Source organism: Neoarius graeffei, chromosome 26, assembly GCF_027579695.1.
Source record: "Neoarius graeffei isolate fNeoGra1 chromosome 26, fNeoGra1.pri, whole genome shotgun sequence".
Lineage (NCBI taxonomy): Eukaryota > Metazoa > Chordata > Actinopteri > Siluriformes > Ariidae > Neoarius > Neoarius graeffei.
Genome location: NC_083594.1, coordinates 30,728,571 through 30,752,777, shown reverse-complemented (window position 1 = coordinate 30,752,777; position 24,207 = coordinate 30,728,571). Strand labels below are relative to the sequence as shown.

General features: G+C 42.6%; 1 protein-coding gene across 3 annotated transcripts in view; it reads left to right on the top strand.

Moving 5' to 3' along the window:
• kdm5ba (lysine demethylase 5Ba) overlaps nucleotides 1–24,207 on the top strand; it is an 80,668-nt gene that overhangs the window by 11,751 nt on the left and 44,710 nt on the right. For all 3 annotated transcript variants that reach the window (XM_060909970.1, XM_060909971.1, XM_060909969.1), the window contains 7 exons: nucleotides 2,248–2,388; nucleotides 2,591–2,684; nucleotides 2,763–2,839; nucleotides 3,008–3,166; nucleotides 6,110–6,229; nucleotides 6,323–6,481; nucleotides 11,143–11,324. In XM_060909970.1, the coding sequence (XP_060765953.1) occupies nucleotides 2,248–2,388; nucleotides 2,591–2,684; nucleotides 2,763–2,839; nucleotides 3,008–3,166; nucleotides 6,110–6,229; nucleotides 6,323–6,481; nucleotides 11,143–11,324 (932 nt within the window). The remainder of the gene's footprint in view (nucleotides 1–2,247; nucleotides 2,389–2,590; nucleotides 2,685–2,762; nucleotides 2,840–3,007; nucleotides 3,167–6,109; nucleotides 6,230–6,322; nucleotides 6,482–11,142; nucleotides 11,325–24,207) is intronic.

Genomic DNA, 24,207 nt, shown 5'->3' with positions numbered 1-24,207 from the left:
TCAAGTGATCACACATTTTGGAACATGTGCCTGAAGGGTGTTTCTTGTTGCTCAGGTGTGCTCCGTTAGATTGCTTGTTTAAACAATGACTCTGAATGGCTATTCTTTGTTTGAATCCAAATATCTTCAGTGTATAGCAAAACAAACCTTATCACGGTGGAGTGGTTTGCGTGTTCCAATGACCCCTAGAGCTATGCCGGTGGGAGTTGTGTGCTCCTGGTAGGGCCACCTGTGCCAGATAGGTCGAAGGGTAGGGGCCTGACAGTGTGATTCCACTGGTCCTCCAGGTTTGGAGGTTGGGCTGAGGGCTGATAACCTGCTCCTGTAAAAAAAAAAAAAGTGTTACAGAAACCAGAAGCAGAGCAAATTCACAGTATAGTGGGGGTGCCACCTCATGAGAGAGATTTAATGACACCTGAGGGCCAAAGCCAGTGGGAAACTGAGGTCGACAAGGCCATGGGTGCACCCAAAGAACACCATAAAGATTGGTAATTGGAATGTATGTACATTATACAGAAGTGGCAACATTGTCCAGGTGGCAAGGGAAATGAGTAGAAGAGGTATAGACATCATGGGCATTAGTGAAACACATTGGACAGGGCAAGGAAAAGTGCAGTTGGCTGATGGAGAAACCTTTTATTTATTCTGGAAGAGAAGATGATCACCACAGAGATGGGGTAGGCATACTAATGTCAAAAAAGGCAGCAGGAGCGCTAATGGACTGGATCCCAATAAGCAAGAGAGGAATTCAAGCAAGATACTATTCCAAGCGCATAAAGCTGACAGTCATACATGTTTACACACCCACGGAAGATGTAGATGAACAAGTAAAGGATGAATTTTATGAGGTTGCAAGATGTATTAGATGGAAGGAATGTACATGATATGTTAATGGTCACTGGCAATATGAATGCCAAAGTTGGAGATCAAAATTGGGATTATGAACGAGTCATGGGTAAACATGGGTTAGGAGAAAGGAAAAATAATGGAGAAAGACTTTGCGAGATGTGTGATTTGAACAAGCTAGTAATAACAGGAACAATATTCCCACAGAAGACCATTCACAAAGTGACCTGGGTTCGATGATTTGGATTTTGCCAACCACATCGTTCTGCTCTCCTGTACTAAGCAACATACTCAAGAAAAAACAATGAAATTGCATGAAGAAGCCAGAAGGGTGGGACTTGAGATCAGTCTGGTAAAGACGAAAGTGTTGAGAGTAAATGCAAAGAACCAGGAAAAGATAACAGTTGGCAGGCAGGATATTGAGGATGTTGAGTTCACATATTTGGGCGCTAAAGTTTGTAAAGAAGGAGGTGGAATGAACGATCTCAGAAACGGGCTTTCAAAAGCAAGAGGGGCATTTGTCAGACTGAAGAGGATTTGGAGCTCTAATAACTTCTCTAGAAAAACAAAGTTAAGGCTGTACAAGATGCTTGTGTTGCCCGTCTTGCTGTATGGACGTGAAACATGGAAGATGAATAAAGGAGACAATAGGGTAGTTAATGTTTTTAACGGCAAATGCTTGAGAAGGATCTTCATCCTTTGGCAAGATCACATATGTCCGGATGAGTTATTAGAAAGAGCAAACACAAAACCGTTGAGCGAAGAGGTGAAACTTCGTAGATGGAAGAAGATTGGCCATATTCTCAGACAAGGTCATGACCATGATTGTAATGTGGCAATGATGTGGGCACCGGAAGGGAAAAGGAAAAAAGGAAGACCAAAAACAACATGGAGACTGACCATAGAACAGGAAAGGGGAGAGATGGGCTGGAGTACATGGGAAGAGGTGCGGGTTGTGGCGGCCAACAGGAAGAGGTGGAGGAGTTTTGTGGAGGCCCCATGTGGCACAAGGAGGATAGGTAACAGGTATAGAAAAACAAAAGAATTAGCCTTGCCATTTCAGTACTTTTGGAGGGGACTGTTCATCATTTTTATTTTTTTAAAGAATGTTTTCATCCTGACTTCACTTGTGTTCTAATTAAGTTGGTGGGGAAAAATATAACTAGAACCATATTTTGTTTGTGTGTGTGTGTGGGGGGGGGGGGGGTTGGGGCTTTTTTTTAAATAAATATTTATTGGTAAAATGACATGACTAATGAGTAATTACTGGAAGTAGCTGAGCTTTTATTTGTTGAGGATTCATTGGATAAGTACTGATTTACGTGCACTGGATTCTCCACATTGTGACTGAATTATTTGTCAATATAAAATTTAAATTTTGTCTTGTGTTTTCTTTATTAGAACTCACAGAAACCCACTCTTACAAATGATACCAAAGATAAGGTATATAAATCTCATGACTTGCCTCAGCGACAGTCTGTACAGCCTGCAGAAATCTCCACCATTGCCCGCAGAGCCAAACGGTCTAAAATCTCATTAACGGTAAAATTTTTAAATTATTTTTGGTAAAACCCTCTTTAAGGACATGGTTTTAGTGCTTTGTCACCTACCTTCCCAGTTTACATTACAAAAAAACTTTACATTTCTTGTGGATTTTAATCCTGAGTCAAAACAAAGTATTACTGCATTGGTTATCTTCATTCTGCTTAACCTTTTCAACAGAAAGTGTTTTCTCCCCTCTTAGGGTCACTGTTTCAAAAATGAGCAGGAGGAAGCATGTGAAAACAGACCCAACCTAAGAAGGCGAATGGGCTCTTATGTGGCAAAACCAGAAGCAGGTGATCTACCTAAAGAATTTTTCAACATTTACACTTCCTGATTAAAAAGTTGCTAAATATGGTTGATACATTTTTCAGTGACAAGCTTTCCAGTCCACCTGAAACAGGAGCCTATGGAACAAGTTGAATCAATGCCTAACGGAGAAACATCAAAGGTGAAGAACACCAAAGTTGCTGATTAGTCCAAGTGTTGCTGCCTGGTTTGATTTGAAGTTTTTAAAGTTGCCTTGACCACATCATGCCTGAGTCATCAAGCATTTTATTATGGTATAGTGGATTTTCCAGCCCATTTCCAGATGTTTCTTTTGTGTGTGCTTTTGAAGGTGGAACAGTACATGTGTTTGGTGTGTGGGGGAGGCGGTGATGAAGACAAGCTGTTGCTGTGTGATGGCTGCGATGACAGCTACCACACATTCTGTCTAATTCCACCACTTCATGATGTCCCCAAAGGGGACTGGAGATGTCCCAAGTGCCTGGCGCAGGTGGTCAAAGATCTCACTGCAATTCACTGAAGTCACAGTTTCTTTTATAAACAAGGATTTTCCTCATACATAAATCCCATAACCCTATGTTCGCACCAAATGTGGCGAGAGCATCAAAATGACCGGAAGTCATTAATTTTCTATGTGAGACAGCATCTGTCCGCGATTAGTTCATTGGTGGCGCATCTTGGGTAGTGAGGGTGTCAGAATGAAGTTGAAGTCCAAATATTATGGTAATGAGCTATAACAAGGTTCAGCAGCAACCAATTGAAATTTAGAAGTACCCCGCTGTAAAGAATCATAGAGAACACGGTCGTGTAAATTTTTGGTTCCGTTCAAACTTTTCCCAAGTTAGCCTACCATGAAGGAGAGTGATAGTTGTGGTGGCAGGTTTCCCCATTATTTATGAAGTGTCCCTGTTTGCATCCAGGGACCTTAAAAAATAAAATAAAAACTAGGCATGGACCAAGGTGATGGAAACTGTAGGTGTTTTGGGTGAGTTGGTGAAGTGCATCATATATTTTGTGAAAATAAGAGGGAATTGCATGCTGACTACTGCCACAGCATGCAAAAATGTGTTGGCAATTTATTTACATGTGTCTTGAATGATGCTGTCGAATGGGAGGTATTACGAGATGGTGTATGTAGGACGTGTTAAAATGAAAGCAGACACTTTTGTCGTGTGGCTGGTTGGTTGGTTTGTTTTTGTGGAAAGGCATATACCTGGTCTCCGTAGTGATATTGTTAACCAGTGATCACAATTGTTCATTATTTTTCTTTGTTGATCTATTTCTTGCCTTCAAATTTAAAAGATTTCATGAGGTGAACTGGTTGGTTGGTGCAAAGATTACATGTGCATTTGCTTTGCAGTCCTTTTAAACAAAATTTGCAAGATGAGGCATTCTGAATTATCTTGTAGCTGCCCATTTCATCTACGTCACAGAGCATCCACAAACTTACCAGCCTTGTTGGCAGAGCAGCCAGAGTGAATTTTGATGCTCTCGCCATGTTTGGTGTGAACATTGGGTAAGAGTGGCTTACAGTTGCTGGAAAACAAAGGCACATCCACCTTCAGTTTATCAGGGCCTAAATAACAATTGTGTGGTTCTAACCATCTATAAACAAATACCCTTGGTGACAACAAACAGATTTCAATATGTAGTCATCTCATCTCATTATCTCTAGCCGCTTTATCCTTCTACAGGGTCGCAGGCAAGCTGGAGCCTATCCCAGCTGACTACGGGCGAAAGGCGGGGTACACCCTGGACAAGTCGCCAGGTCATCACAGGGCTGACATATAGACACAGACAACCATTCACACTCACATTCACACCTACAGTCAATTTAGAGTCACCAGTTAACCTAACCTGCATGTCTTTGGACTGTGGGGGAAACCGGAGCACCCGGAGGAAACCCACGCGGACACGGGGAGAACATGCAAACTCCGCACAGAAAGGCCCTCGCCGGCCCCGGGGCTCGAACCCAGGACCTTCTTGCTGTGAGGCGACAGCGCTAACCACTACACCACCGTGCCGCCATATGTAGTCATTTTTTCTCAAAAAGTAAACTAATGTTCAGAAATTGGGGGGAGTGCACCCTTCCTACTTCTACATTCATTAAGAGAGTAATTGGCAGCTAGGTGTTAATAATGAAATGCACAAGATTGGTCAATCATCAAGGAGTGTGACTACCACTATAAAAGCAGAACCGTTGGCACTTTGGCATTCTGGAGCACTCAAATGTGTTTTTTCATCATTCCATGAAGGAAGGACATCAGCTATGACCTCAGGGATGCAATTGTTGCTGCTCATCAATCTGGGAAATGGTTAGAGGTCATCTCCAAATAATTTGAAATTTACCATTCTACAGTGAGAAGGATTGTTTGCAAATTGAAGGCCTTCAAGATGATTGCTAGTCTTCCCAGGAAAGAGTGTCCCAGCAAATTCAGTCCAAGGGCAGACGGTTTGTTTAATACTTGGAGATGTAAAGAACAAGAACTACATCATGTGAGCTACAGGCTTCTAGAAGCACATAAACATTTAATGTTCATGACAGCATAATCAGAAAAAGACTGAACAAGTATGACTTTCATGGTGGCTGGGGAAAAAAGCCCCTTCTCTCCAAAAAGACTATGGCATCACAACTTAGGTTTACAAAATTGCATCTGAATAGGTCACAGAAGTTCTGAAACAAAATCCTTTGGCCTGATGAGAACAAGATGGAGATATTTGGATTTTGTTAAATATTGCACTGTGCATGATGGCCGAACACCTTATACCAGCTGTTGGGGGGCTGTTTTTAGGCTTGTTTTGCAGCCACAGTCACAGAGATGCCAATGAACTCCGCTGTATACCAGAATGTTCTTGAAACACATGAGTCAAGTCAAGTTTATTTGTATAGCGCTTTTAACAATAAACATTGTCGCAAAGCAGCTTTATAGAATGAGGCCATCTGTCCAGCAGCTTCAGCTGGTCTGTAATTGGGTCATGCTCCAGGACAATGATACCGAAAATACCAGCAAATTGACACCTGAATGGCTGGGGGGGAAGAATCGGTGTTGGAATAGCCAAATCAAAGTACAGGCCTTAGCCCCATTTGAGATGTTGTGTCAGGATCTTAAGAGAGCTGTGCATGAATGAATGCCCTCAAACTTCCATGGGCTGAAGCAAGTTCGTAAAGAAGAGTGGGCCAAAATTTCTCCACAGTGATTTGAGATGCTGGTAAACGCCTACATAAAATGTTTAATTAAAAAAATTTTTGCTAAAGGTGGTTCTACATGTTACTGAATTATAGGGTGTACTTATTTTTCTCACCTTGTCTGAATGTTGGTTTACTACTTTGGATAAAAACTTCAGAAAAGGCCATATTTCTCCAGCATAAAATTTCTCCTGCCCAAATTGTGCCGGTTTGTAATTTTGTATGTACTTGTTCTTTTATCCAAAGGAGTGTGGCAAGCCTCAGGTTGCATTTGGCTTTGAACAGGCGCCCAGAGACTACACACTCCGCTCCTTTGGAGATATGGCAGACTCCTTCAAGTCGGACTATTTCAACATGCCTGTGCATGTATGCTTTACTTAAAGATTCCAATTCCATTATTAGCTGTATGAGTGATCTGCGTGGTCAAGCTCCTGACACTAACTTGTGTTTTCTCTGTAGATGGTCCCGACTGAGCTGGTTGAGAAGGAATTTTGGCGTTTAGTTAGCACCATTGAGGAAGATGTCACAGTAGAGTATGGGGCAGACATTGCCTCAAAGGACTTTGGCAGTGGCTTCCCTGTCAGGAATGGTCCTTTTAAAGTTCCATCCGATGAAGAGGTATGCTGTACTGCGCCCAATAATACTGGTAGTGCAGGTTTCTTAGTTTTGCTGCATTTATTTACGGAAGTCCAGAAAGGCCGTGTGGGGGTGGTTGTTGTGTTATTTTTTTTAAATCTTGAGAATTTTTTTAAAAAGTTGTTTCTTGATCACAACTACTTATGCTCATTTTCTCAAAATGCATTTTTGTCTATACATCAGGGTGTGCCCTAAAAGAAAATAAGTTGGTACAGTGGTAGAGTTGCAGCATACCACTAGACTATGCTTTTCCCAAATTTCCTCCTCAGGATCAATAAAGTCTATCCATCCATCTAGATGTTGGTCAGGGCCAGAGCTTTTAAATGAGTGTCTGTCACTTGAGAAGGCAAGTTTGAAAACTGCAACCATATCGTAGTGAACACGATGGTGATCCTGAACTCTGGGACTGGGAGGTTTCCTTGGCTGGATAGGTGGATCGATAGTTGTGACCAGAAGTTTACATACATGGACATGAATGTTATGGTAATATTGGGCTTTCACTGGTTTCTTATTCTGTGGCAGGATGATTGTACAACATGCATCTTTAATAGGAAAAAAATAAGAATTTGGTATACAAATTGTAATGTATTGTGCAGGCTATATGAGGTGCCAACAGATGGTGAAGTCTACAACAGGGGGCAGAGTCTTCTCTTACAAAGCCCCACATTTATGGAACAGCCTTCCAAGACATGTTTGGAACTCAGGCACAGTCTCCGTGTTTTAAGTCTAGGCTGAAAATGAGTCCTTTTAGTCAATCCTTTTGTTTATAGCTTTTTATTAGGTAAAGGAGTAGGTCTGGAGGATCCTCAGGCATAGTGTTTTGGTAAACTGGGATGTATGGATGCTGCGCATGCGCGCGCACACACTCACTTGGGTTTGTTGATGGTGGAGTGGCTGCTGCTTTGTGTCCCATGGTTTCCTCATGTCTGTCTTACCTTCTGGCTTTCCCTTTTATTTATGCTGTCATAGTCTTGCTGCAGTCCCTGTTTGCACTCAGTGCAAAATGTATACTGTGCTTAACCATTAGGTGACACCGGGCATACCAAACAACCTGTAAGTGGTGTGTTTTGTTTGTTTGGGGTCCCCCCCCCGGTCACATTACACGTCGATCCTGAGACACCAGTGGTGATGACCTCTTCTGCTCTTTGGACCTGCCTGAGCCATCTTGACGTCCTATGTTTGGCTTGAGTCTCATCACATTCCTCCTGTGGAGGATGGCCCCATATGGACAGTTGGAAGATGGCTCTGGGCACAGTCTTTAATTTTCTGTCAAGCTGCTTTGCAGCAGTGCCTGTTGTTAAAAGCGCTATAGAAATAAACTTCACTATTTTGGATTTTCTGAAATCAACACGGGCAAAAATATATGCAGCACACCCAATATTTGGTTAACTGTCCCTTAGCAAATTTCACCTTGATCAGCTGCTTTTGGTCACCATCAACAAGCTTCTGGCAGAATGCTGGTTGGATATTTGACCATTCTTTATGGCAGAATTGGTAGAGTTCATTTAAATTTGTGTCTTCATGGCATGGACCTGATTTTAAGCATGGTCCACATATTTTTGATAAGGTTGATGTCAGGACTAGTTTCAAGATCAATATTACTCTGCTTTATCCAGTCCACAACCAGCTATGATGTGTGTTTGGTGTCATTGTTCTGTTGGAGCACTCAATTGTGTCCAAGTGTCTTATGGATTAAGGTTAGTCCTCCATTATTCCATACGCTTTGTGCAGTGCACCAGTTCCACTGGCAGCTAAACAACCCCAAATTATGATGTTACCACAATACTTAACAATTGGTACAGTGTTCCTCTGTACATCTGGTCATTGTGACCAAACGGTCTCCTCTCATCTGACCATAAATCTTTCCTCAAGAAGGCTTTTTCTGTGTGCATGTAGGCAGCCACAAACTTTGAGCTTGAAGGTGTTGATTCTGCAGCAGGGGCTTCTTTCTTAGACGGCAGCTTCTTGGTCCATGGCAATGTAAATCTCGCTTAACTCTAGACAGTGTTCCAGCAGCTTCCAGTTCATGGTGGGCCTTGGTGCTTCCTGTGTTTTTCCTGACCGTCTGAACCAATTTCCTCTCTACTGAGGGTGACTGTGTTCTCTTCCAGCAAAGTGGCTCCCAATAACTTCTATTTTCATCAAATTGTCTGAACTGATAATTTTGGAATCTTCAGTTTCTAAGAGACATTTCTGAGTTGTGTAGGTCTATGATCCACTTTCTCAGATCTGCACTAAGCTCCTTGGACTTTCCCATTATACTGCGTATTGATCAATCCAATGAGTGCTATCAAACAAACCCTTTTCATGTTGGTATAGAGATGATCACTAACAGGAACTTAAAGGTGGAGTACGAGATTTTGGAATAACGGTTCCCGCAAGCCATATTTTGAAAAGAAACACGCCCGCCCTCACCATACTCCCACCCCCCGCGTCTCCACCCCTCCTCCCCTTTATAAAGCCTGAGAAATTCCGGCTTTATAATGGGTGTCTATTGCGTTACACACCAGTGGAGCTCGTTAAGTTAGAGTGTAGAGAGCTTGGGAAAAATAGCTCAAACTTTCCATTTAAACTGTGTTTTCAGCCCCAATTTTCACTCCACACACAATTTTCTCAAAAGTAGTAGCCACACTTGTCCTGATTCACACAATGTGTCTACCTACACGATAGGACTTGCAGTTTTTGAATGAGAAGCCTGAAAGTGAGGAGAGGGCAGGCGCGCAGCCCCATAGACTGCCATTATAAACTTGGCAGAAAAGTCACTCGTTTTTAACTCGCTCTAGTGACCTCATTTTTTACATTACAGACAAAAAAATTACATCAGTGTATTCAGGAGAGCCTTGTGGCGCTCACTGTGAAAGAATTTTGTGAATATCTCCTTCCGTTTTCGTGTAAATCCTCGTTGTTTGGAGGGAGCGCACTGAAAATCCTGCGCTTTCTGTGTGACACTGCTCGCAGCACGCGGGTTGGGGGAGGGGCTGCTTGCTCTCACACGCACAGAAGGGACGGACTGCTCGCGGGCTTCAGTCTGATTGACGTGTCCGTATCCAATCATTTTGAGGTGGTACCTCGATAGGATTTGATGGCGTTTTTCCTTTATTTTACACTGTAGACTAGATTTAAAATATTTCGTTTTTGGGTCAAACCTTCTATTGTACTGCTTGCAACATGGGTGTGAGGAGCTTTTCAAGCAATATGGTAAAAAATACTCCTGAAAAAAATCTTGTACTCCACCTTTAAGAGGCCTTGGTAATTTAAAATACATTTTGGAACTTAGTAAGATGATTAAAGTAAACTTATGTATATTTTTGGCAGTGTATGTTTAATTTTGATTGTGTTTTTAGAAAACCTAAAATAAATTAAAACTTGTGCACCATTTTTTCCATGAAAGATGCATGTTGTACAATTATTCTGGGACAGAAAAAGAACAGTTCAACCAAGTCATTGAAAGCCCTATATTATCCTGACATTCATGTCCATGGTGACAATGTTTGTGTATGTAAACCTCTGACCACAACTATAGATAGATAGATTGATGTACTTTATTAATCCCAAAGTGGAAATTTCGGGAAAATATTGTAAAATGTCTCACAATTATCCAAGTTTAGGATTGAATCCATGACCTTAGACCTGTAAGGCCATAACAATACCACTGTGCTAACTACTTTCTGTTAAGGTCCTGCCTGATGTGTAGCATGTATGGCCAATAATGAATTTTATCATGAGGAAAATTAAGTGGTAAGATTTGAAAAAAAAAAAGTTGTGATCTTCCATCCATTATCGTTAACTGCTTATCCTGTGCGGGTCATGGGCAAGCTGGAGCCTATCCCAGCTGACTATGGACGAGAGCCCAGGTACACCCTGATCAAGTCGCCAAATCATCGCAGGGCTGACACATGGAGACAAACAACAATTCACATCTGCGGTCAATTTAGAGCCACCAATTAACCTAACCTGCATGTCTTTGTACTGTGGAGGGGGAAACTGGAGCACCTGGAGAAAACCCATGTGGACACGGGGAGAATATGCAAACTCCACACAGAAAGGCCCCTGTCAGCCACTGGGCTTGAACCCAGAACCTTCTTGCTGTGAGGCGACAGTGCTAACAGTACACCACCGTGCCACTAAGTTGTGATCTTGTGAAAGTAAATTTTGTGTTGATCATAAACAGAAAAAATAACGCGTGACCTTTCTGGACTTGCGTATTTATTGCCTCTGAAATAACAATGTATTACATTGTATGTTAGTATGTACAATGGACTAACCAGTCCATCTGGCACCAACACCCATGCCGCAGTGAAAGTCAGTGATCACAATTTTTCCCATGCTGATGTTTGAAGTGAACTTTAACTGAAGCCCTTGATATTTATCTGCATGATTTTATGCATTGTGCTGCTGTCAAGGGATTGGCTGATTTAGATAACTGCATAAAACAGCAGGTGTATGAGTGTACCTAACAAAGTGGCTGGTGAGTGTATATACCCTGCCTTTAAGATATGGTACATGATTCTGTTTATCAGTGTGTGTACCTCTGTATTGTCGTCTTTTCTGTGTACTTTCCTAAAAGGCAATGCAAATTATCTGCTCTCTAATATGATTGGATGAATGTTTTTTCATACCTTCACTCCCTTCTGTCCCTGCAGCATTACCTCAGCAGTGGCTGGAACCTGAACAACATGCCAGTGTTGGATGCATCTGTGCTGACTCACATCACAGCTGACATATGTGGGATGAAGCTGCCATGGCTCTACGTGGGCATGTGCTTCTCCTCTTTCTGCTGGCATATTGAGGATCATTGGAGTTATTCTATAAATTATTTGCACTGGTATGGGTTTTTAATTCTCCAAAGTGAATGACCTAAAGAAATACACAAAAATAAAATTGCTTTCAATGATGATGCTGGCATGTAGCAGTGAGCTTGATGGAACAATTTCTGCTTACTCAAAATGAATAATTCAATTTGGGACACTGCATAAAACGTAAACAAAATGCGGTGATTTTGCATATCATGGAAACCCAATATTTAATTGAAAATAGAACAAAGACAACATATCAAATGTTGAAACTGAGAAATTTTGTTTTCTGAAATATATATGCTCATTATGCCTCCGCCATCGTAAGGTGCAGGAGGCATTATGTTTTCGGGTGGTCCGTGCGTCCGTCCCGAAACCTTGCGAACGTGATATCTCAAAGGCTAATAAAAGGAATTTCACCAAACTTTCACCATTTGTGCGCTTTGGGACAAACATGAACTGATTAGATTGAGATCAAAAGATCAAGGTCACTGTGAGGTCAAATGTCTGTCCGCAAACCTTGTGAACACAATGTCTGCAAGGCTGATACAAGTAATTTCACCAGGTCAAGATTACTGTGAGGTTAAATGACCATCCCCAAATCACAACTTAATAAGGGGTGTAGTCTACCGGGTGGAGGCATCCCCATCGACGCCGTTGGCGTCGAGTTCTATCTAGTATTGAATTTGATACCAGCAACACATTTCAGAAAAGTTGGGACAGGGGCATGTTTACCACTGTGTTGCATCACCTCTACTCTTAACAATACACTGTAAATGCTTGGGAACTGAGGAGAGCAATTGCTGTAGTTTTGCAAATGAAATGTCCCATTCTTGCCTGATAAACAATTTCATTTGCTCAATAGTTTGGGGTTTCCTTTGTCATATTTTGTGCTTAATGTGTCAAAAGTTTTCAGTGGGAGGCAGGCAAGTAGGCAGGCCAGTTTAGCACCCGGGGATAGATTAGGGATAAAATTAGCTCATGTTTTAAGTCGTTCAAATTCTGTAAAGCTGCTTTGCGACAATGTTTATTGTTAAAAGCGCTATATAAATAAACTTGACTTGGCACACTTACTGCAGAGCCATGCAGTTGTAATATGTGCAGAATGCGGTTTGGCATCGTCTTGCTGGAATAATCACAACCCTCTCCAAAAGAGATGTCTGAAGGGCAGCATGTTGCTCCAAAACCTGTATATATCATTCAGCATGAATGGTGCCTTCCCAGATGTGTAAGCTACCATGCCATACCATCACAGATGCTGGCTTTTGAACTGTGTGCAAAAAAACACGTCAGGTGGTCCCCTTTTTTTTTTTTTTTTTTTTTTTTAAAGCCCAGAGGACGCAGTGTTCATAATTTCCAAAAAGAATTTCATATTCATGGGAAGCCATGGACTAATGGTTCGAGAAGAAGCTTTGGGACCAAAAGGTTGCTGGTTCGAGTCCCTGGATCAACAGGAATGGCTGAAGTGCCCTTGAGCAAGGCACCTAACCCCCAACTGCTCCTCAGGCTACTCTGGGTATGTTGTACATTGGTCTGGGTAAGAGCATCTGTTTAATATAATGTAATTTTGATTTGTCAGACCACTGGACAGTTCACTTTGCCTCAGTTTGTCATAAAGGAGCTCAGGCCTAGAGAAGGCAATGGTGTTTCTTGATCTTGTTCACCTATGGTTTTTGCCTGTGGGCGGCACAGTGGTGTAGTGGTTAGTTAGTGCTGTTGCCTCACAGCAAGAAGGTTCTGGGTTCAAACCCAGTGGCCAACAGTGGCCTTTCTGTGTGGAGTTTGAATGTTCTCCCAGTGTCTGCGTGAGTTTCCCCTCACAGTCCAAAGACATGCAGGTTAGGCTAATAATCTTTTGCCTGCTCCCAATTACATACCTGCAAACTTGTCGCTTTTTGGCGACAGTCACCTTTTTCATTGTCAATTGGGTCATTCACGTGAATCGTGTAGAACCGGAGAGTTTTTTTTTGGGGGGGGGCGGCATCTGGGCCGATCGTAATCTCAACTGAGCTCGCGCCTGTCAAGAGAGGGGGGGTGGGCTTGCTGCCATGTTATAGGCCATTATTGGACAATTCTTATAATTGACATTTTTTCTGGACCAATCGGAATCTCAGCCTTTGCCTCAGGATCTTGAAACACACTGCCATCTATGTTCGCGCTTGTTAAGAGACCCCTGAACCCAATGTGGAAACTCTGATGGTAATTGAAGGTAAGTCAGCCTTTTTGGAGCTAAAACAACAGATATTTGTTTGCTAAAGCATGTTTCACAATTGGATCACGATCAGAAGCGACCAAACATTCGTGCGACCGATACATTTTCATATTGATCGTTAACTGTTGCCGAAATAACCGCATATGAAAAAGTAGTCGTGCAAAACCTGCACGTCTAAAGCGACCGTTGTGCAATGCAAAAGCATGAAATATTGCGATATATCTTGCGACTGTTGTACAATGAAAGCAGGTGTTGTAAGAGAGTGCGATAGGGTGGCGCGAATCATCTGGTAATTGGACGATTGAACGCGCGGCGCTCGTGCAATTAACGAATCCATGGTACGAGTGCACGTACGAGTCAGGTTAGAGTCGACGACGGATAAGTAATGCCAGCACGCCCACACGTCTTCACTGGAGTTCTTGGAGTTGTACTCGGACATTCAGCAATCCCAATAGACGGCGAGGAGGTATTGGTGCAGCAGCATCCATGGTCAGTGGTGGTCTGAAGCAGCTGACTATACAGAGTTTTCAGTTTCCCTCCATGGTGTTTGCGTGCGTAAGAGTGTTTGTGAAGCCCTTGTCCAGGCTAGAGAAGGAAAAAATAAATGTTTTTCAGTATAATATAATTTGTGTTTTGGTTCTTTTATTGTTTTCTTATTTCTTAACACTTACTTGAGTTCAGCGTCGGTGTCACCATTATCCGCACCCCCCCGGACACTGTCACCTTTTTTTCTCTGACGAGTTTGCAGGTATGCAATTAGGGGTCGCCACAGCGGATTTTTCATCTCCACTGCTCCCTGTCTTCCACAGCCTTCTCTACCACACCTGCCACTTTCATGTCCTCCCTCACCACATCCATGTATCTCATCTTTGGCCTTCCTCGTTTTCGTGTGCCTGGCAGCTCCATCTTCAACATTCTCCTTCCAACATGCTCTGCATCTCTTCTCAGGATGTGCCCATACCATCTCAGTCTCTTCTCTCTTAGCTTAATTCCCAAGCTCTCCACATGTGCTGTCTCTCTGATGTGCTCATTCCTTATCCTGTTCAACCTTATCACTCCCATCGCAAACCTTAACATCCTCAACTCCGCCACCTCTAACTTTACCTCCTGTCTCTTTAAGGGTACAGTCTCCAATCCATACATCATAGCTGGTCTCACTACTGTCTTATACATCTTACCTTTTGCTGGGACTTTCCTATCACAAATGACTCCCGAAATCCTTCTCCAACTGCTCCACCCTGCCTGCACTCTCTTTCTCACTTCACTATCGCAGCCCCCATTTTCCTGCACAGTTGACCCCAGGTACTTGAATTCACCAACTTTGTCTGCTCCTTGCATCTTCACTACACTCTCATCCCCGTTCTCACTGATGCACATGTATTCTGTTTTGCTACTGCTCACCTTCATTCCTCTTCGTTCCAATGCATACCTCCATCTCTCCAAACCCAACTCAACCTCCTTTCTACTTTCACCGCATATCACAATATCATCCGCAAACATCATGTTCCATGATGACTCTTGCCTCACTTCGTCTGTCAAGCTATCCATCACTATGGCAAACAAGAAAGGACTCAAAGCAGATCCTTGATGAAGTCCCACCTTCACCTTGAACCATTCAGTCGTTCCAACTGTACACCTCACTGCTGTTTCACTGTTCTCATACATGTCTTGCACCACTCTAATATACTTCTATTCACTCCACTCTTTCTCATACAATACCATAACTCATCTCTCGGCACTCTGTCGTATGCCTTCTCTAGATCTACAAACACACAATGTAGCGTTCTCTGTCCTTCCCCGTACTTCTCCATTAACATTTCTTAAAGCAAAAATTGCATCCGATGTGCTCTTCCTTGGCATAAACCTGTATTGCTGTTCACAGATTGCTGCTACTTTTCTCAATCTCACCTCCAATACCCTTTCCCATAACTTCATGGTGTGGCTCATCAATTTTATCCCTCTGTAATTACTGCAGCTCTGTACGTCTCCCTTATTCTTGTATATTGGGACTAGCGCACACTTTCTCCATTCATTCGGCATTTTCTCATTCTCTAGGATCTTATTAAACAACCTCGTTAGGAACTCCACAGCCGTCTCACCCAAACATCTCCAAGCTTCAATCAGGATACCGTCTGGTCCGACTGCTTTCCCAGTCTTCATTCTTTTCTGCCCTCACCTCATCCTTACTAACCAACTCTACTTTCTGATTTGCTGTTTCCAATGAATCTGACCTTTTCTCTCTTGGATTCTCCTCCTTTTAATAAATCCTCAAAGTACTCTTTCCACCTTCTTAATGCACACTCTTTGTCAGCACATTTTCATTTATATCTTTCATCACTCTTACCTGCTGTACATCCCTTGCTTCCCTGTTTCTCTGCCTAGGTAGTCTGTACAGGTCTTTCTCTCCTTCTTTGGTCTCCAGTTGTTCATACAACTCCTGGCATGCATCTGCTTTCGCCTTCGCTACCGCTCTTTTTGCCTTCTGTCTCATCTCTCTGATCGTCCCAATTCTTCTTTGCTAGCCTCTTCTCTTTTATAATTTCCTGCACTTCTTTGTTCCACCACCATGTCTCCTTGTCCTCCTTCCTGATGACCACCCTAGCACCTTCCTTGCTGCCTCTCTTACTAGTATAGCAGTAGTATCCCAATCTTCTGGCAGACTTCCATTACCACTCAATGCTCGTCTCATTTCTTCCTTAAACTCCTTCTGATGTTCAACCTCTTTTAGTTTCCACCACTTAATCTTCTGCCCCACTATTTCATGCTTCCTTTTTCACTTTTAAGCTCATCCTGCACATGACCACTCAATGTTGTCTTGCTACACTCTCCCCTGCCATCACTTTACGGTCCCCAATCTCCTTCAGGTTACCCCTTCTGCGGAGTATGTAGTCCACCTGTGTAGAGCTTCCTCCACTCTTAAATGTCACCCTGTGCTGCTTTTTCTTCTCAAAGTATGTATTGACTATTGCCAAATTCATCCTCTTTGAAAACCACCATTTGCTCTTCCACATTTCTCTCTCTCACACCATATCTGCCCATCATGCCCTCATCTCTGTTTCCCTCGCCAACATGTCCATTGAAATCTGCTCCTATACTAACTATACTACCATGCTCCTCCCTCGGTATACTTTCTACCACTTCATCCATCTTTTCCCAGAAAGACTCTTTCTCTTCATTCTTACATCCAACCTGTGGGGCATATGCACACATTGATTACCACTCCTTGAATCTCCAACTTCATGCCTATCACTCTATCTGACACCCTCTTCACATCAATCACACTGTTGACCAACTCTCCCCTCAAAACAATACCAACACCATTTCTCTTTCCATCGACTCCATAATAAAACAACAACTTGCATCCACCTCCAATGTTCTTGGTCTTGCTTCCCTTCCACCTCGTCTCATGCACACACAAAATGTCCAACTTCCTTCTTTCCATCATACCTGCTAACTCTCTCACTCTGCCAGTCAATGTTCCCAGTGTTCCTACCCTCAATTCTAAGCTCCTTCCCTTCCATCTTTCGTGCTTTCTCCTAACACCCCCCCCACCCCCCCCAATTTTCCTTCTCCGTTTTGGCAAAACAGTAGCATGTTTTCCACCGGCATCCTGTTGACCACCGGTACCAGAGGCAGCCGTTGTTAACCCGGGCCCTGACCGACCGATCTGGTATGGTATTCTTTTCAAGCCACATGTTAGATTTGGCACAGTTTTACACCGGATGCCCTTCCTGACGCAACCCTCTCCAATTTATCTGGTCTTGGGACCGGCACCAAGAGTATGCTTATGCACCCCCAGTGGCTGGATTCAGGTTTGGCTAATCTGTGGCTCTAAATTGATTGTAGTTGTGAATGTGAGCATGAATGGGTGTTTGTCTCTGTGTCAGCCCTGTGATGATCTGGTGACTTGTCCAGGGTGTACCCTGCCTCTCGTCCATAGTCAGCTGGAATAGGCTCCAGCTTGCCTGTGACCCTGTACAGGATAAGTGGTTACAGATAATGGATGGATGGTTTTTACCTGCATTTGTAGATGCAGTGATGAACTATGTTCACAGATGATGGTTTTCTGAAGTGTTTCTGACCCCATGCAGCAATTTCCACTACAGAACTGTGTCTGTTTTTAATACAGTAACACCTGAGGGCCCGTAGGTCACGGGCATCCAGTGTTTGTTTTTCGGCCTTGTCCCTCGCGTACAGAGATTTCTCCAGATTCTCAAACTTTTAATGATCTTATTTACCATAGATAATGTGATCTTCAAATTCTTTACAGTTTTACATTAGGGAACCTTATTGGGGCCTGAGCACAGAGGTACAGGCCTATGGCCTGCACCGTAGGTACAAAGCCCTATTGCAGTGGTCACCAACCTTTTTAACCCCAAGATCTCTGGTGGAAGACACGATCTAGCTTTTGAAGCATTGAGAGAAAAAGACAGCCAAAATACTTCTAACTCGAGGCCTTTTATTTAGGCAACCTATTTGAATTACATAAAATAGTTTGGTCCAACTTTCAATTTGATGCAACCAAGAAAATACTGTTACTAGCATATCAAATACTTAAGTCATACCAAAACAAAGAATAAAGGCATGTGGTTAGGGTTTTTTTTTTTTTTTTTTTTTTTTAATCAGACATCTAGTTTTTAGGTTTGTTTACCTGACATGTTTCGACGTACGACTGTCGTCTTCCTCAGAGTGTCACCGGATGTTGTTGGTGACGCATCTTTTATCAGCTGATGTTTCCCAAGGCGTGGCCTTCCTGTCTGGTTTGACAGGTCGGTCACGCCTTCTACTGTCTGTTCGTTCCCTGCAAGATGGCACCCCAGGTATGGGAGAGCATGTATGCTCCCTCATCCCGGTTGATGGTCCTCGGACTTCGCTTACGGATCTCCATGGCCTCCCTGATCCAGCACTGATGTTTATTATCTTCTGTGCGGATGACTCTGGCATTCCCCCAGTCCATAATATGATTTTCCCTTTTGCAGTGATCTGTTATAGCTGACTTATAATTTTCCTGTTGTGTCTTTTCTTTTATTGTTCTGGTTTGTCTTGTCACTGTCTCCTTTTCGCATTCTTTATGTTCATTTTTCCTTGTGTTGAAACTCCTTCCTGTCTCCCCGATGTAAGTTTTATTGCATAATTGGCATGGAATCTCATATGGTGTTGCATCTGTTGTCCGGATGTATTCCGTCTTTGGGATGAACCAGGATCTGACGGAGTGTTGTGTATGGTTTGACAGGTGTGTTAATGTTGTGTTTCCTCATTGCTCTTTGAATGCGTTCCGTTATTCCCCTGATGTATGGTAATGTGTTTTGTTTTTTCTCTCTCTTCTGTGTTTTATTGTTCTTGACCTGTTCTGCCTCTTTGGATATTCTACATATACATACTGGAAAAAGTGAAGAGGGGATACACTCAACAACTTACCGACCATCTCAACACCATAGACAATACCGGTAATATAAAATTCACACGTGAAGAGGAAACGGAGCAGTCAATAGCATTTTTGGATTTAAAAATACATCACACAGAAGATGGGGACATCAATATAAAAGTACACAGAAAACCCACACACACACCGACTAATATTTAAACTGGACTTCCGAACACCCCATAATGCACAAAATATCAGTAGTCAGAACATTGCATGACCGCGCAGCAGTAATCACGGATTCACAGGACAAAGAACAGGAGGAACAACATATACAACACGCACTGAAGGCATGTCAATATCCACAATGGGCAATATCCAAAGGGGCGGAACAGGTCAAGAACAATAAAACACAGAGAGAGAAAAAACAAACCAACAAACAAGAACACAGGGGAGTAGTGACATTACCATACATCAGGAGAATAACGGAACGCATTCAAAGAGCAATGAGGAAACACAACATTAACACACCTGTCAAACCATACACAACACTCCGTCAGATCCTGGTTCATCCCAAAGACGGAATACATCCGGACAACAGATGCAACACCATATGAGATTCCATGCCAATTATGCAATAAAACTTACATCGGGGAGACAGGAAGGAGTTTCAACACAAGGAAAAATGAACATAAAGAATGCGAAAAGGAGACAGTGACAAGACAAACCAGAACAATAAAAGAAAAGACACAACAGGAAAATTATAAGTCTGCTATAACAGATCACTGCAAAAGGGAAAATCATATTATGGACTGGGGGAACGCCAGAGTCATCCGCACAGAAGATAATAAACATCAGCGCTGGATCAGGGAGGCCATGGAGATCCGTAAGCGAAGTCCGAGGACCATCAACCGGGATGAGGGAGCATACATGCTCTCCCATACCTGGGGTGCCATCTTGCAGGGGACGAACAGACAGTAGAAGGCGTGACCGACCTGTCAAACCAGACAGGAAGGCCACGCCTTGGGAAACATCAGCTGATAAAAGATGCGTCACCAACAACATCCGGTGACACTCTGAGGAAGACGACAGTCGTACGTCGAAACATGTCAGGTAAACAAACCTAAAAACTAGATGTCTGATTAAAAAAAGAAAAAACTAACCATATTTAATATATGACATAATGAACGTAATCGAAAGAAATAAAGGCATGTGGCCCATTTTCTGTTGACATTATAGAATTATGCAGATTATCTTGTTCATGGTGGACCTAAAAAAAAAAAAAGTCTACAGTTTATACACAGTAACCAGATCCACTGATAACAGTTAAGTGTGATGTTTATCAACTTGCTTCACATAAGTTACTACATTTTAAGCTACTATTGAACATTGAAGAAAGCAGAGCTGTAATGTAGCCTACGCCAACAAAATTCACAGTTAATGAAATTAAGTGCACTTTTAAGTTCCATCTTGTGCTGCATCACTTTTACAATGTCATCAGAAGGCAAAACTTTTGCAGTTATGTTCACAAGTTAGTGTGATGGCTGTGATTGAATAGTCAGTGAGTGCTTTGTAGTTTGGCTCATAGCTACAGACAGCCAGTCTGAGGCAGTCTGTGAGGTATCTGTCAGTAATGTGGCTCCTATACTTAGATTTGATTTTCATCTGTGAAAATGTCATTTCACATAGGTAAGTGGATCCAAAGTAGGCACTCACTTTTAGTGCACATGCAGTGAGGAGAGGAAACTTCTGTCTGCTTACTAGTCTCCAAAAGTCACTGTCCCTTGATCTGGCTTTCAGTTCTATGTCATTTTGCAATTCAGTTATCTCCATGTCAGCTCCACTTGGCAAAGCAAATATTTGATGAAATTTTGCTGGTTCCTGTTCTATCTCAATGAGCTGAAATGGGTTTGAGAGGAATGTAGCAATATCCTCCATGACTTCTAACTTGCCAGAATGCCGGTTGAACTCCACTGCAACTTTGTCCAGGTGAGCACAGTACTGCTCAGGGTGAAAAGCACCCTTGTCTTTGATGGCCTTTGACATTTTTCCCAGGTTGGGACAGTGTGTTAGCCCCCCGTTCTTTAAATGTGTGGTCCAAACACCGAGCTTGGCGTTGAACACATTCACTGTACTTATGTGGGATAGGTCTCTATCTTTTCCCTGGATTTCAGTGTTGAGTGCATTCAGTTTTGCCATTAAGTCTGTCAGAAATCCCAGGTCAAGTAGCCATGCATCATCCGAGAGTACTTCGTGCTCCTCATTCCATGTTGACAGAAAAGTCTTCATCTCTGACAGCAAGTCAACAAATCGCTGTAGCACTCAGCCACTGAACATCAGCATGGAGAATTAGATCTCCATAAGCAGCATGGAGCTCATCCAATAACGCCTTAAATAAGCGATGTTGAAGAGATTTTTCTTGAATCAAGTTTGTTTGACCACCAGTGTCAGAAGTCTATGACCTTCCCAGCCAAGGTGTGCTGGTGAAATTATGCAGTGATGATTCACGAAGTTGGGAAAATCAGGATCACTGCGGCACAGTGCTATAAAACCAGCGTGCGCACGGCGCGTTGCTGGTGTCCCACCAGTTTTTGAATGGGAATGGAATTTTCACAAACACATTTTTAAATTTGTTGTAAATATCCTCACCACTTATTCTGTCATTTAAGTGCAAGAGAGTGAGAAAGTCCTCCTTTGTTGTAGAATCCTGGAAAACCATTCTGACAAATACAGCAAGCTGAGCTGTGTCCATTACATCCAGTGATTCTTCCAATTGTAACGAAAAATATTCACAAAGTGACATGTCCTTCAACACTTGTCGATCCACATCCTCGGACAGTAATTCGACCCTTGTCACTGTAGCAGGGCCAAGCGGGACATCACGGAGTGCTTTTATTTTTGAAGTCGTTGAAAATCGTGTCTGTGATAATAGCCATTGCCTCCTTGAACAACTTGCCATCTATAAAAGGCTTTTTGTGTTTAGCCAACAGGTGACTTACACAAAATGATGCTTCAGTAGCAGCCTTATGTTGGACAGCCGGTTTAGTGAAGAGTGACTGCTGGGCTTTCAACTCCGATATGAGCTCCATAATTTTTCTAGCATGAATTGTGCTCTTTGGCTGTCTTTGAATTTCAGGTGGTTGGTGCCACTCCAGATTTCCTCTTTTTAGGCAGTGCTTGTGTTTGGTGGCATAACAAACACGTTTGTCTTTTACTGAAGTAAAAATAAATTCTTCCCATTCTGAATGAAAATTGTACGTTTTTGCCTTCTTTCATGGATCCTCTGCCATAATAGCTACCTGTTGCCGAGCAAGCAGCTCGTGTGTCGATATTTGCAAGAGGTGATGACCTTTTTCTCTGACTTCTCATTGGTTGCTTTCATGCTACAATGAAAAATGCAACAACTGGTTCACGAGAGGGGGCGCTTGCGAAACTGAACGTTTATCAGGCATAATGAGATTGAATGTTTGTTTATTTTTGGGCCCGAGCAGCAAGTGCACCGTAGGGGCAAAGTCCTATTGTTTTCGGCCTGTTTTTTTTTTTATTATTATTATTAGGGCCCAAGCACTAGAAATGCAAAACCCTATTGTATTCATAAGGATTCTTTTTTTTATTATTAGGGCCTGAGCACCAAGGTGCACCATAGGTGCAAAGCCCTATTGTTTCTGTAACTTTATTATTATTAGGGTCCAAGCACCGGAGGGTGCAAGGCCCTATTTGTATTCAAAAGGATGATGATTATTATTATTATTATTATCTCTCATTCATCTCATCTCATTATCTCTAGCCGCTTTATCCTGTTCTACAGGGTCGCAGGCAAGCTGGAGCCTATCCCAGCTGACTACGGGCGAAAGGCGGGGTACACCCTGGACAAGTCGCCAGGTCATCACAGGGCTGACACACAGACACAGACAACCATTCACACTCACATTCACACCTACGGTCAATTTAGAGTCACCAGTTAACCTCACCTGCATGTCTTTGGACTGTGGGGGAAACCGGAGCACCCGGAGGAAACCCACGCGGACACGGGGAGAACATGCAAACTCCACACAGAAAGGCCCTCGCCGGCCCCGGGGCTCGAACCCAGGACCTTCTTGCTGTGAGGCGACAGCGCTAACCACTACACCACCGTGCCGCCCTTATTATTATTATTATTATTATTATTATTATTATTATTATTTATTTTCCTTCTTTTTCAACACTTTGCCGTTTTGGAGGTGGTTACCATGGGCAAAAACTCATGAAATTTGGTCCATGCATCAGTCACACACACTGCTACTCAGCGATAGGGGCTTGTCTCCGGGGGACTTCATAGTGCCCCCCGTATGTCATTGAGACACCTCCCCAGTATTTAGTTTCAACTATACGATATGATACCATGGTTCTGAAGATATCCCGATGCCCAAAGTCACCCTCTGGTATAGCCCCACCATTTGGACATGGATAGTAATGACTCCATTGCCAAAACACGTGTTATGATTTGATGTACTCTTCCGAAACGGTTTGTTGAATTAATGTCATATTTGGTATACCTGATGTCAAGATATTGCTGATTTTAAGTTGCAAAGGGATTTGTGATATCTTGTAAGATGTTGAAATGGCGAACCAATAAATTTATACATAATGCTTGCAAACAGGAAGCGTGTCATAAATTTACCATGCATTGCCAGATATGGCTAAAACTTCACACGTTATAAGCCATAATGGTTCTGATATCTACATGCCCAATTTGACCCTGTGTTATAGCGCCACCATTTGGAACTGGACAGGAATGACTCCATTGCCAAAAAACTCACTCATGATATTTGGTACACATCAGTCCTGGCATCCACTACTCAGAGATGGAGACGTTATACCATTTGTGTCTGGGGGACTCCATAGCACCCCATGTGTCATTGAGACTTCTGCCTGGTATATAGTTTCACCTATCTGGGTCAAATTTTGTAGGTGTGGTGTGCCCCAAAACGAATAAAATTTCAATATATGTTTGCATTAGCCATACTCAACAAGAAGTGAGGTTTTTGGTTAGGTTTTTTTTTTTTATTTGTTTGTCTTTTTTTATGCATTTTGACACGCGTTACATTTTGACGGACTCCTCCTAGGCGTTTTGTTGGATTCATGCCATATTTGGTATACATGATGTCAAGCTCTTGCTGACTTTGAATTGTGAAGGGATTTGGGACAACTGGCAAGCTATTGAAATGGTGAAAAAATACATTTTTGTTACACCACGCAAACAGGAAGTGTCATAGACTGTGCATTGCCTGATATGACTAAAACTTCACACATTTATAGGATATAATGGTTTTGATGAAATCCACATTCCCAATTTGACCCT